At 38.2% G+C, this 13,010-nt stretch overlaps 1 protein-coding gene across 1 annotated transcript in view; it reads left to right on the top strand.

Moving 5' to 3' along the window:
• Window positions 1–13,010, top strand: part of TBC1D5 (TBC1 domain family member 5) — a 274,096-nt gene that overhangs the window by 86,440 nt on the left and 174,646 nt on the right. The window contains exon 12 of the mRNA XM_073333539.2: window positions 8,792–8,964. Coding sequence (XP_073189640.1) covers window positions 8,792–8,964 — 173 coding nt within the window. The remainder of the gene's footprint in view (window positions 1–8,791; window positions 8,965–13,010) is intronic.

Genomic DNA, 13,010 nt, shown 5'->3' on the forward strand with positions numbered 1-13,010 from the left:
CTATCCCTCCCCTCCAGCATATCAAGCACTCCTCCCAGTTTAGTATCATCCGCTCTAATGATGATGGTGTGCTCACCTATTTAAGAAGGATAGAATGTGCAAAACGGGATGGGGAGTGGCACTCTGTGTGAGAAATGGCATTACCTGTTTTGAGTCACTGATAACTCAGAAGAAATTTGAATGCTTATTGATCAATGTCCTAACAGACCACTGAAAACATTGGGAACAGGATGATAGTTTTGTAAGGAGGCAATCTACAATGTGTCGGGGAAAAAAGCTGTGTGATCATAGGAGACTTCAGTTTGAGTGACATATGCTGGATGTCTCCTGCTGCCAATACTAAAATATTCTTGGAATTTGTAAACATTATATGTGACAGTTTCATAACTCAAAAAGTGTTGCAGCCAACATGAGGGAATTCTTTATTGTCCAGCTATAGTGAAAGAAGGACAGGATACACTAGATATGATTTTAATCAGGCAGCAACTTTATTATTAGATATCTAGTACATGGGGAACATTGACCAAACACGAGGGAGTTCTTTATTGTCCGGCTATAGTGAAAGGAGGACAGGATACACTCGATATGATTTTAATCAGGCAGCAACTTTATTATTAGATATCTAGGACTGCCTGACAGGTAAAAGTGCACAGTGCCAGTAATCCCAAGTTCATTCAATAACTACCTGGGGAGCTTCCACCAGCCCCCCCTGTCTTTTTCCAGGTCCCCTAGCCAACCCGTTGCTGGGACCTTCCTATCCTCCCTACCACATAGGAGGTTAAGTGGGCTATAAGAAAGGGGGGTGGGCTCCCTGCCATACCATTCATAGGAATCCCGCACACCATTACCCTGCCCTGTTCTGTTCCTTTAACCAACACCTTTTTAAGTCCTTTATCAAGCCATTTATCCAGTGACTGTGTGTACCTTCCTTGTGAAATACCTGCACTGGACATCCGCCCCACACTTACATAGTGAATTGCAACATATTAGCCTAACTCCCTTCATGCCTCACATCAACAAAGCCCTCCCTGAACACAATGTGGGAAAGACGAAAAAGCCTCTACTCCACCTAGGCCTATCTGGCGATGAGGGGAAAATTCCTTCCCAGCTCCCCTAAAAAGAGGTGGCTAGTGCAATCTCCGCAGCAGGTCCTGACTAAATTGGTATTTTGCCACCTAAAAGGCAGGGAGGGTGGATGCTGCCTTGCCTGCTTTGTGGAACAGGACACCTGGGCTTGCCCCCTTTTAATTCCTTTTGCCCTTCCGGTCTTAGAGGATGAATCAGTGTCACAACCCTGATCCATTCCTCGCTTTTGCATCAGCTTCCGATCTCTCCCCTCCCCACCCATTCACCCATAGCACACTGTTCCTCTTCCCTTAGCCAGCCGGATAATATTCCCCCTCCCCCACTTAAAGGTGCAGTGCGGTCATTAGACCTTGTCCTAACAGATAAAGAGGAATTGATCACAGAACTAAAAATTAATTGTAGTTTAAGTACAAGTGATCATGACTTGATCACATTTATAACGTGCAAGCAAAATAAAATCAAGACTAGTAACATATATACTGGTGCTTTAATAGCTCCAATTTCACAAAGCTGAAAACTATTAGGAGCCAAGTCAGTTGTGAGGAAGAATTTAATCAGAAAAATGTGAATGATCATTGGAAGTCATTTAAAAACACCTTACTAGATTCCCAAAAAGCCACAATTGAGGAAGAAGGTCATACTGATTAATAATTTTGTTTTGGTTTAGAAGGGAAGTGAAGGCAGCTGTAAAAATTAAAAAATAATATACAGGTATAACAAAAAGGGGAAGTTTACAGTAATGAATTTTAATCAGAAATTAGGAATTGTAAAAAATTGATAAGGGAAGTCAAGGGATACAAGGAGAAATATATGGGAGCAGAGTTAAGAACAATAAGAGAGGTTTTTAATATATTATGAACTAAAGAATCTTGATAATGATATTGGTCCATTACTAGATGAAAATGGTAGAATTATCAATAATAATGTAGAAAAGACAGAAATTTTCCATTAATATATCTGTTCTGTATTTGGGGGGAAACAGATGATAGTCTCATCAACTAATGATAACTCTTTCCATTCCACTAGTACCACTGGAGGGTGTTAAACAGCAGCTACTGTTAGAAATTAAAGGTTAAACATTTTAAAATCCACAGGTCCAGATAACTTGCATACAGGAATTTTAAAAGAGCTGGTTAAGGACCTCACTGAAACATTAATATAGAGTTTCAGTAAGTCTTAAAGCACTGGGGAAGCTCCAAAAGACTGGAAGAAAGTTAATGTTATGGCAGGTTTTAAAAAGGATAAACAGAATGACCCAGATAATTATTGGCCTGTCAGTCTGACATCAATCCCAGGCAAGATAGTGAAGTGACTGATACAGGACTCAATTACTAAAGAACTGAAGTAAGGTAATATAATTAATGCAAACCAACGTGGATTTATGGGAAATAGATTCTTCAGATTAACTTGATATCTTTTTTGATGGGATTACAAATTTGGTTGATCAAGGTAGTCGTGTTGATGTAATAAGACTTCTGTAAGACGCTTGGTTTGGTACCACACAATATTTTAATTAAAAAACTAAAACAATATAAAATTAACATGGCACACATTAAATGGGTTAAAAGCTGGCTAACTGATAGGTCTCAAAATGTAATTGTAAATGGAGAATCATCATTGAGCCAGTGTGTTTCCCGGGGCGTCCCACATGGATTGGTTCTTGGCTCTGTGCTATTTAACATTTTTAACAGTGACCTGGAAGAAAACATAAAGTCCTCACTGATTAATTTTTCAGGTCACACAAAAATTGGGAGAGTGGTAAATGATGAAGAGAACAGGTCACTGATTCAGAACATTCTGGATCACTTGGTAAACTGGGCACAAGCAAATAATATATGTTTTAATATGGCTAAATATATACAAGAATGTAGGCCATACTGACAGGATGGGGAACTATATACTGGGTAGCAGTGATTCTGAAAAAGGTTTGGAGATTGTGGTGAATAATCAGCTGCACATGAGCTCCCAATGTGATTATATGGCCAAAAAAGCTAATGCGATCCTGGGATGCATAAACATCTCGAGTAGAAGTGGAGAGGTTATTTTACCTCTGCATGTGTCACTGGATGACCACTGCTGGAATACTGTGTCCAGTTCTGGTGTCCACAGTTCAAGAAGATGTAGATAAATTGGAGAGGGTTCTGAGAAGAGCCACAAGAATGTTTGGAGGATTAGAAAACATTCCTTATATAATGATAGACTCCAGGAGCTCAATCTATTTGGCTTAACAAAGAGAAGGTTAAAGGGTAACTTGATTATAATCTGTAAGTACCTATGTAGGGAATAAATATTTAATAATGGCCTCTTCAGGCTAGCAGACAAGATATAATATGATTCAATGGCTGGAAATTGAAGCTAGCAAAATTCAGACTGGAAGTAAGGTGTAAATTTTGAATGGTGAAAATAATTAACCGTTAGAACAATTTTTAGCAAGAGTCATGGTAGATTCTTCATCAGTGATGACAAGACTGGATGTTTTCTGAAAGATTTGCTCTAGGAATTATTTTGGGGAAGCTGTGTGACCTGTGTCATACAGGACATCAGACTAGGTGAGCACAATGGTCTCTTCTGGCCTTGGAATCTATGAAAAACTTTGACCTCAGTGCATAGTCAGAAGTGTGAGACCTCCATAGCTAACCAGGTGTCTCTTGTTGTTTGCTGTTTCATTCCTGTCTAAATATTGTCTCCAGCGATGTTTCCTTTTGGGCAAAAGTTCCTCCTGTATTGATTTCTGTAGCATTAAGTTCTTGGCTCTTTGTTCTTTTCTGTTTTTCATCATCATCTTGCCACATGATATTAAATGATTCACAGTTTACAGCACCTTTAATAACTCCTACCTGTCCACCTTGACCAAGTGTCCTCATGGCTTCATGAAAATACCCTTTTGATAAATGTTTACGAAGTTGAAATATTACACTTGAACAAGAAGATCATGCTCAAGCAAAACTGTATCCTCTCCTTTTCCTGCCTCAACTCAGATTTCCAATTTGCCTTCACTCTTGGTAACTTGATAACACAGTACTCTCCTTCTCTTCTTCCCTCAACTCCCTCATCCACAATTACTTATCTCCACCTCCATGACACTGGAGTGTACCTTTGCTTAACTCCTGGTCTGTGCCTTCACCTCCTCTCTTCTTAACTACTGAATGTTTTGTTACCCCTCTTCTTCTCTGGTTTCTGCTCTTCAGACTTGGACTTTAGTTTTCTGCATATTTTTATCACATGTGTAAAGCTGGGCTATATATTACTTCATTAGTCAACTCCATTTAGTTGCTTATTCATTTCAAAATCTAATTAAAACAATGCCAGGCCCTTGATAGATTCTCTACAGTCTACCTGTTGTACCTTGTCTTTCTGTACTTTTACCCGAGCATCCTTTGCTCATGCAACACAGGCCTCCTTTCTCATCCTCATTCTGCAACAAAATTCCTGTATCTTCCTACCCCATGGACTCTCTTTTCAAATCTAAGGGGTTTTTTTCCCCCTTTGTATTTGACTCTTAATTTCTTTCTTACCTGATTATGTGTTTAACTCCCTGCAGTGTTTTGGGACAGTTTGTATGAAAGACACTATGTGAAATGTAGTCATGTTCTGTATGGGACCCAAACCCATTAATAAATCATTTTCTGAGAGACCTTCAGTTTTGGGTTCACTCACTGCACTTCAGTTTTCTCCAGACCTCAAAAAGAATATCAGAAGTTCTTGACCTGCTGCTCACAAACAGGGAAGAATTAGTAGGGGAAGCAAAAGTGGATGGGAACCTGGGAGACGGTGACCATGAGATGGTCGAGTTCAGGATCCTGACACAAGGAAGAAAGGAGAGCAGCAGAATACAAACTCTGGACTTCAGAAAAGGAGACTTTGACTCCCTCAGGGAGTGATGGGCAGGATCCCCTGGGAGAATGACATGAAGGGGAAAGGAGTCCAGGACAGCTGGCTGTTTTTTGAAGAATCCTGATTGGCAGCCTTGGGGGAGGGGAAAGGAACTGCTGAAGGAGTATAGAATGGAAGGAGGGGAGTGAGCTTTTTATGCTTTCATTATGAACCAGCTTGTTCTGTGGTTGGTGCAAAAAGGTGAGCTTCGGTTTGTGTGTCCAGGCACTCCTGCCTTCTGAAATGAGCTCTGATATTAAAAAAAATATGTATCAAATAAAACTGGATTATTGTTCATACAAGCAGAACTTGGTGAATTATTTGTAGCAAACAGTTCATATGATGTGTATATCCTTTCTTTCCTCTTTATCAGCTGACAGAGAACCAGTCATGATTTTTACAAATTGGTTCAAGTGCAAGTGCCTGGACACACAAACCATCCCGATGTGTAGAAAGAATAGTAAATATGGCAGACGACCAGTTTGGCTTAGCAGTGAAATCCTTGCTGATCTTAAACACAAATTTGTTTTTGTAGTTATTGGAATAATTTGTCTGAACTAATCAGTCTGTGGATTAATCTTTGTATTAGATTAGTCACCAAAATCATGGCCATTTCACAATCATGTTTCTCTCTATTTGTGGAATGTTGGATGTCTCCAAACAAGAGACTTTTTTAATTAAAGAGCAAATTCTAAGGAGTCTCAAGCTTGCAGCTAGTAGTGAACTTTCCAGTTTTCTTGTAATCCACGGATTATCTTCCCTTACCCTACTCCTGTACGTAATTTTTCGAGTGTATTATGCTGTTCTTAATTCAGATCCACCCAAACACATCCCTCTACTTAGCATTCTGTTCATTGCCTTCCTCATTCTGAAGGCTATTCATCAATAATACCTGAACAAGGGGACCGCTGCTAAGAGAATCTTCTGTGTGGGAGCTCTCCATCCTACAATCACCTATCCGCACTGGAAACAAACATCATAGTGCCATTCTGACCCTACACACCATTCTGGTATCTTTAAAGGGCAGCCACATACACTTATGTACTGTGAGGGCTAAACTTCCTACCAATCAAGCCTATTGGCCTACTTCAAGCCCTGATTCTCTGATTGACTAGTCATAACACTCCTTTCTGTAGTGCTGTATGGCCATCAGTCATAGGATCTCAATGTTTTAAAATAGTAATCAATTTGGCTTCAAAATACCCTATGACAAAGATGCATTTTATGGATGGGCAAATTTTGAGGCACATTTTTTAGAACCCTTACATCTTCCAGAATGGAGAAGTTGCCCATTAGATTAAAAAACAATACTGACTGTAGTCTGCCTAGAAGTTTTTCTGACAGAAAAGCGTGACTTCTGTGTCCTATGCTTCAAGGAGCACATTGATACACAAGATAGGCCCTTGCACTTTGACATCTTCAAAATTCCCAGACAGACCTAATGCATTAGTATCATCTGATTACACTAAACCTTTTGATTCCATTGGTGTTTCAAGATGCCAGCCTAGTGATACTGAACACTGGCAGCTCAAGCCATGTATTGCCTCCACTGAAGCCCCAAGCTCCACCTCTGGTGAGAAGAGACTACTCTACCTCTGACCTGCAACAGTCTGTGTCGCTATTTAGGCACAAAGGAGACCGAAAACTCTCCTGAGGCTACATACGTCTCCACTGGGGATGAAGAGAAGGGCAACGAATGTTAGAGATCTGGCATTCCCATTACTTAGCGAGAATGTGACTAAAGTAATCAATCTCTTATATACGGAAGACCATCCATGATAGGCAGTCCAAGTCGATGGTGGCTCCCTCTGTAGGTAGTTTGGCATTGTCACCCACCATTTCCTATACAGGTTGGTAGATGGGATATATCTCCTAAAATCTGAGAGCAGCCAGCTGGAGACTCCAGCCTGTAAGACCAGAAGGAGGCAAAGTGGAAGTCAAAACTGTAGAATGTTCTGACATTTTCTTCCCTGGGCTGATAGGTCATTTGCTCCAGATCTCCCCTTCTTGTCTCACAGACTCTTCACCTCAGATTCACACCACACCTGCCTCTCCTCCCCGCCCCTTCTTCCTCCTAACTAAAACCACACACACACCTTCAAAAAAAATCAGTGAACTAATGTGCTGTTTGCTGACATCACCTAGTTCACTCTGCTTGTGTGTTATGCCCCTTTTGTCTCTTGGTTTCCTTGTATTCCCCCAGCTGTCTGAATCTATCCATTGCCTCTTGTCTTATATTGGGGCTGCAAGTGCTTTGGGTCAGGGACTGTCTTTTTGTTCTGTGTCTGTACATCACCTAGTGCAATGGAGACCTGGTATATGACTGGAGCTCCTGGGTGCTGTGATGAAAGTAAATAATAATAAAGCGGGTGTCTGTTAAAAAAAAAAAAAAAAGTACCATATCAAAGATTCTACCATTTCTTGTAGAATTCCTCTAGAAATGGGTAGAACCTTTGAAACCAGCTGTAGTTAAGAGCATACTCTGCAGCTAGTTCCTGGCTATGAGATGAATAAGGGACTGCTACATTGTTATGGGGTAATACAGTGCTCCTAATCTGATGAATGGTTCCCTTTTAGTAACTCGATTCCTGGGAGTTCATATTTCACACAGTGAAAGCCATTTGCCTCACTTTGCAGAGTGACTGAGCGGCAAGCCTCTGTGACACACACCTTACCTTTCTCAGGAATAAGCTGATGGTGTCAATTACAGTTTAATCATCCTGCTATGGAAATCCCTTTGTAGGCTTGATGTCAAGAAAGGTTCCTATGCTTTTATCTGGGTCAGACTAAAGCTTTTACAATGTCTACTCAGGTTTTTGTTTCATTTTATGCTAACTTAATAGATTCCACAGTCTCCAAGAGCATCATGTCTTACTGCTCTCATTATAACAGTCTGGTGGGCCAGCAATTCAAAGAACATGTCAAAGCCCATTCTGGGCAAAACAAAGCCTGGATCCTGCAAATACTTAAGGGTATAAAAGACTTGCATTTGAGAGACTACTCACAATACTTAAAGTTAAGCATGTGTATGAGAGTTTTCAGGACCGGGGCCTCAGTTTTCTATGGCAGCGAGCTCTGGATTTATTTCCATTAAAGATATTTTAAAAGCAATTACGTGTTATTTTTCCTGCAAACTTTCATTAAAATCTAGGACTTTGATTTGTCCTGTGCTTTGCCAGAATCAAGATTTGGTATCAAGCTGTAACCCTTTTGGAGTCTTGTGATCATTTTCCCAATCCCTTATATTGTTTTTACAATATCTCTTATTTTTGTATTTTCCCACTTATTTTTTTTGGTGGTATTTTATTCACCGTATCTGCTAATTTTAAAAGTTTAACAGTTTCAGTAGGCAAGTTACTTCTCCTGACTTTTCTTTTTAAAAAAACATACCTTTAAATAAGACTGGTCCAAGCACATTTACTTCGTTTCTTTTAAAAAAAAACAAACATTTGTTAAGATCTGTTGCTTTATTACATTTTTTCATTTATTTGTTACTGGACTTTTTAGTGTCTGACACTAGGAAACCTGCACAGACTTGCGGTTCTGTCATTCTGATTACATTTTTACTCTTTATCAACATGGGAGCATATTGACCAATAGAATGAAGTTAACTTGAAGTGGGGGGCAGGTGCCTACAACAGGTTCCCCTGCAGTGGACTGTGAGGCACTCCTGCCAGAACCAGAACTCTGAGCTGGGTAAAGTGATTTGTTGAGATGTTTACTTCAGAAGTCCACGATTACAGGAAAATAATTCTCTCTCATGTACATCTATACTGATGTTTCATGCAAAGTGTTCTAATAATTCATTTTCTGTTTGTTTTTCTGTCTTTAGGAGAAAGATGCAATGATGACGCCTATACCATTTGCGAGGCCACAGGATTTAGGTCCATCTATTGCTATTGTAACTAAAGTAAACCAGATACAGGATCACCTGCTGAAGAAACATGATATTGAGCTGTACATGCATCTGAACAGGCTAGAAATTGCTCCACAGATTTATGGACTGTAAGTGTTTATAGTGCCTTGTTTATTTTAATTGCTTGCAATTTGTTTCTCTTAAATTAGGGAATATTTGCCCTACTTGTTTTAAAACATTAATGTCTTCAGGAATAAAGGAAAATGTAGTTAAGAAAAAGCACTACTTACCTTTGTGTTCATGTGCTTATTCTGCTAACCACACATCATATGAAAATGCTTTATTGTATGCCTGGAAGTATTTTTGTACTACAGTTTTCTGAAGAATTTACTTGAAATATTTTTGAGTGGGAATTTCTGGAAAAAGACTCTTCTAACGTCACCCAGCTTCAGTTTTCTAAAATGTAGAAGCTCAGTTCAGTTTGATTATTCTGTATACGTGGGACAGTTGGGAACCCATGTATATAGTTGCCATAAGCGAATATGTTGCTGTTTTACTTCAGGGTCAAAGTTTTTGTAAGCAATGCTGACTAACAATTTTACCTTAAGTTGGGCTCTGTCATGTTGTTTCCTTGGATATGAATATTGCAGATTTATCTAGGTTACTAGAATATGTCAAGGTTGTATTGTGATCTTTAAAGATGAAGTCTTAACTTGAATCTGTAGTAAAATAGAAGAAATCTTAAGAGACATAATCATTTAAGATCTAGAGGATAATGGAACTGAGAACAATAAGTAGCCTAGGTTTATAAAGAACAAATTTTATCACACCTGATTGCTTTTTATATAAAATTACCTTCATTTACTAATTTTATAACATGATATACATAGATTTAGACTTTTGTAAAGTCTTTGATACAATCTCTCGCGTAATCTTGCAAAGTTAAGCTAAGTGGGCTGTGATATGAACCCTGTCAGATAAACTGAAAATTGGCTGAAGGGGCTGCAAACAAGGAAAGATCAATGACAAGGTGTTAAAATTGGGGACAAGGCAGATTATCTAGTTGGGATACTGTATGGGTCTCATTTTATTTAATAATTTTACTTATGATCTGGAAGAAGAGGTAGACAGTTCTTTACTGAACTTCACAAATCATATTAAATTGGAAAGTGTATAAGTACCAATGAGGACAGAAAAATAATGCTCACATACCTTGAGAGTTTAGAAATATGGATAGAGAGAAAATAAGAAACAACTTGGAAGAATACAAACTGATATGTTGAGACAAAACTGATCTATAACACAGATATGCACTGGGAAGGCAAAACCTGAAACTCCATATTGGTGAGGAGTAATCATAGAAGGCAAAGTAGATGTGAGTTTGCGGTGCAATATGGCAACAATGAAAGGACAGTGTGTTCTCAGGTGACACACACACGGGTAGAAAGAGTGGAGACTTTATGCTTGTGGGATGAAATTTAAAAAAAGGAACTCTTCAGAGAGACTATCAAGAAAACTTTCTTGACAGGGAGGTATTAAGCTGTAAAATTATCGATAGCAGCAGTGAAAGCCCCATAAATTAGGACACTTTTAACCAAGGCTGGGCAAAGCTCTAAAAAATGTATCATAGAGAACAAACCAGCATTGTCAAGGGAGTGGACTAGATTTTCTAGCAGGTCATTTCCATTACAAATTTCTGATTCAGTGTGAAGTACTTGAAAAAAGTGAGGAAAAATAATGTGAGCATATTGTAATTATTCTTGCCTCTAGTGCTGTCAGATAGGCACTTTTCTGAATAATGGTTTACAGTTGTGCGCAAGTTGACTGCCTCAAATGCCAAATTTTGTGTAGTGGTTAATGTTTTTTGAGCTAGAGGAGACATTTCTAGTCATTTTAACTATTAGTTGTAGTTACGTTACATTTCCAGCTTAAGTAAGGTAACTACATCAAGAGCTCATGAGAGCACATTGATTAAATTAGTTGCAAAAAGTGTTTGCGAACAAAGGGGTTTGGGTTTGGTTTAGTATTTAACCATAATTTAAATCACTGTCTCACAATGCACAATCCTGGGAATATTCTACTAAAATGGTGCAGGAGCAAGAGGAAGGAGATAAGACGGATAGGCAGAGTGAAAGGTTTGTAATAAGTAATGGATTTGGGATAGCCAGTTGGACTGAGTTCGGCAGCTTCTAGGTCTCTTTACAAATACAACATGTCTTGAACTTTTCACAGTTTCAGTGATAGGTGAAGGACAAATATTTGTTTATAATTTATGTAACTTCATATATTTGTTTTTAACATTTTAAATTTAGCAGCAGTCATTCTTCTATTTGTAATGACAGAGAAACTTGTTGAAGTCACCGGGTCAGGATTTGTGTATGCTTTAATACTAATTTTCAGAAGCTTCTTCCTTGTGCGGCTAATATTCAGAAATTTGACTTGGTTACCTCCTTTTAAAAAAAACTGTTTACTTGAGCACTAGGTCAGTACAGTACTTGTGGTATGACTAACAATTTTGCTAGTTCAGATCAAGCATCTGAATGTTCTGCTTGATGATTTCTTTATTTAGTGCTTGTTTTATTTGAGACAGCCATCAACAATATCTATTTTTCCCCATACCATATGGCTTGCTGGAATGAGGGACCAGGGATATTTGACCTTGTGTTACAAGCTCCATGGTATCTTTAGGACAAATTACGTCACAGTGATGAAAATAATTTAAGGGAGGAAAGGTTTGTTAGTGGGTTGTGTGTGCTTGTGGTCTCATTCAAATTGAAGGGGTAAAAGTAGAAGGATGGAAACATTTACAACTCACTGTGTTCATCTTGTAGCCAGAATAGTGATATTTCTTTGGATTATATTAAATATACAGAGAATTTGGCCATTAGAGAAAAGTGACCCAGGAGACAGAGAGAGAGAGATTATTTATTTATTTTTTTATCCACGGCATTGGGACCTGTGTTCCTGTACCCTGCCATTGTGAGTCAATGCTGACCAAAAAGGGAATACCATTAGGTGTGATAAGCTAGTTTGCTTTTCATGTCCATGTAGTCTTTTGTCTCTCGGATGCCCAAAACATGTACCAAATGTGGTTGTTTTAATATGGACACCTGTCTACTATGTGAAATGTGACCACCAATCATACTAGGCCACTGCGCGCCTTCAGATAATTTTTCAGCAACTATCAACATGGGCTGGGTTTGAATGAGCAAAATAAAAGTGAAAGGCGGTTTAACTCCTTACGAACCCCATGAGTTATTTCCGGTGTCTTTGGGGTTTTGCAGTCCATGCATCTGAAGAAGTGAGGTTTTTACCCACGAAAGCTTATGCTCAAATAAATCTGTTAGTCTTTAAGGTGTCACCAGACTCCTTGTTGTTTTTGTGGGTACAGACTAACACAGCTACCCTCTGATATTTGGGGTTTTTAACGCTTTAAATAGTATGTGTCAGAATAAAGCCAATTAATGTTTATGGCGATTCTACGCATTGAGTATACAATACGAAATAAATGAATCTGTCTCAGTTACGTCTCATTTGACTATTTTGTTGTTGGAAAGTAAAATGTACAAAAATATATTTAAATGAAACTGTAAATTGATTATAGTGGTAGTTCAATGACAGGTTTTCAGACAATAAACGTCCCCTAAATTCAGAAAAAAAAATAGTTAAATCTGAATAAAAGGATTAGATACTTAGAGAGGTTGACAGATTGAATATTCAGTTTAATTGTAGAATTAGATGGGTTAACGATGATTAATGTCCTAGATTAAATGGTATTTAAATGTTAATTTCTCTGACCCTTACATCTAATTCATGTTAAAGTGCAAAATAATTATTGCAAAACCATTCTGTTGCTTCTTATACAGTGTTTTCTGTGTCAACTTAAAGCCAGGCTGTATTCTCAACTTGAGAAAGGAAATTTTTAAAAAGACATGTTTTTTAGGGCATTTTCTTCCATTTAAAGTTATTTGTAATGGATGATTATTTTACATTTAATTTAAAAGATGATGAATAAATTTAAAAAGATACTACCACATAATATTTTTACAACTAATTTGTTTTATGTAATAAGGGTTTAGAGTGAATTACATATATTAATATTGAACTGAGTGAAATTCTCAAGAAGCTGCATGCAGTAACCGCCACCAGATTATATCAATGTTTATCATATGGATATATAAAAAATAACACACAC

Source organism: Lepidochelys kempii, chromosome 2, assembly GCF_965140285.1.
Source record: "Lepidochelys kempii isolate rLepKem1 chromosome 2, rLepKem1.hap1, whole genome shotgun sequence".
Taxonomy (NCBI): domain Eukaryota; kingdom Metazoa; phylum Chordata; order Testudines; family Cheloniidae; genus Lepidochelys; species Lepidochelys kempii.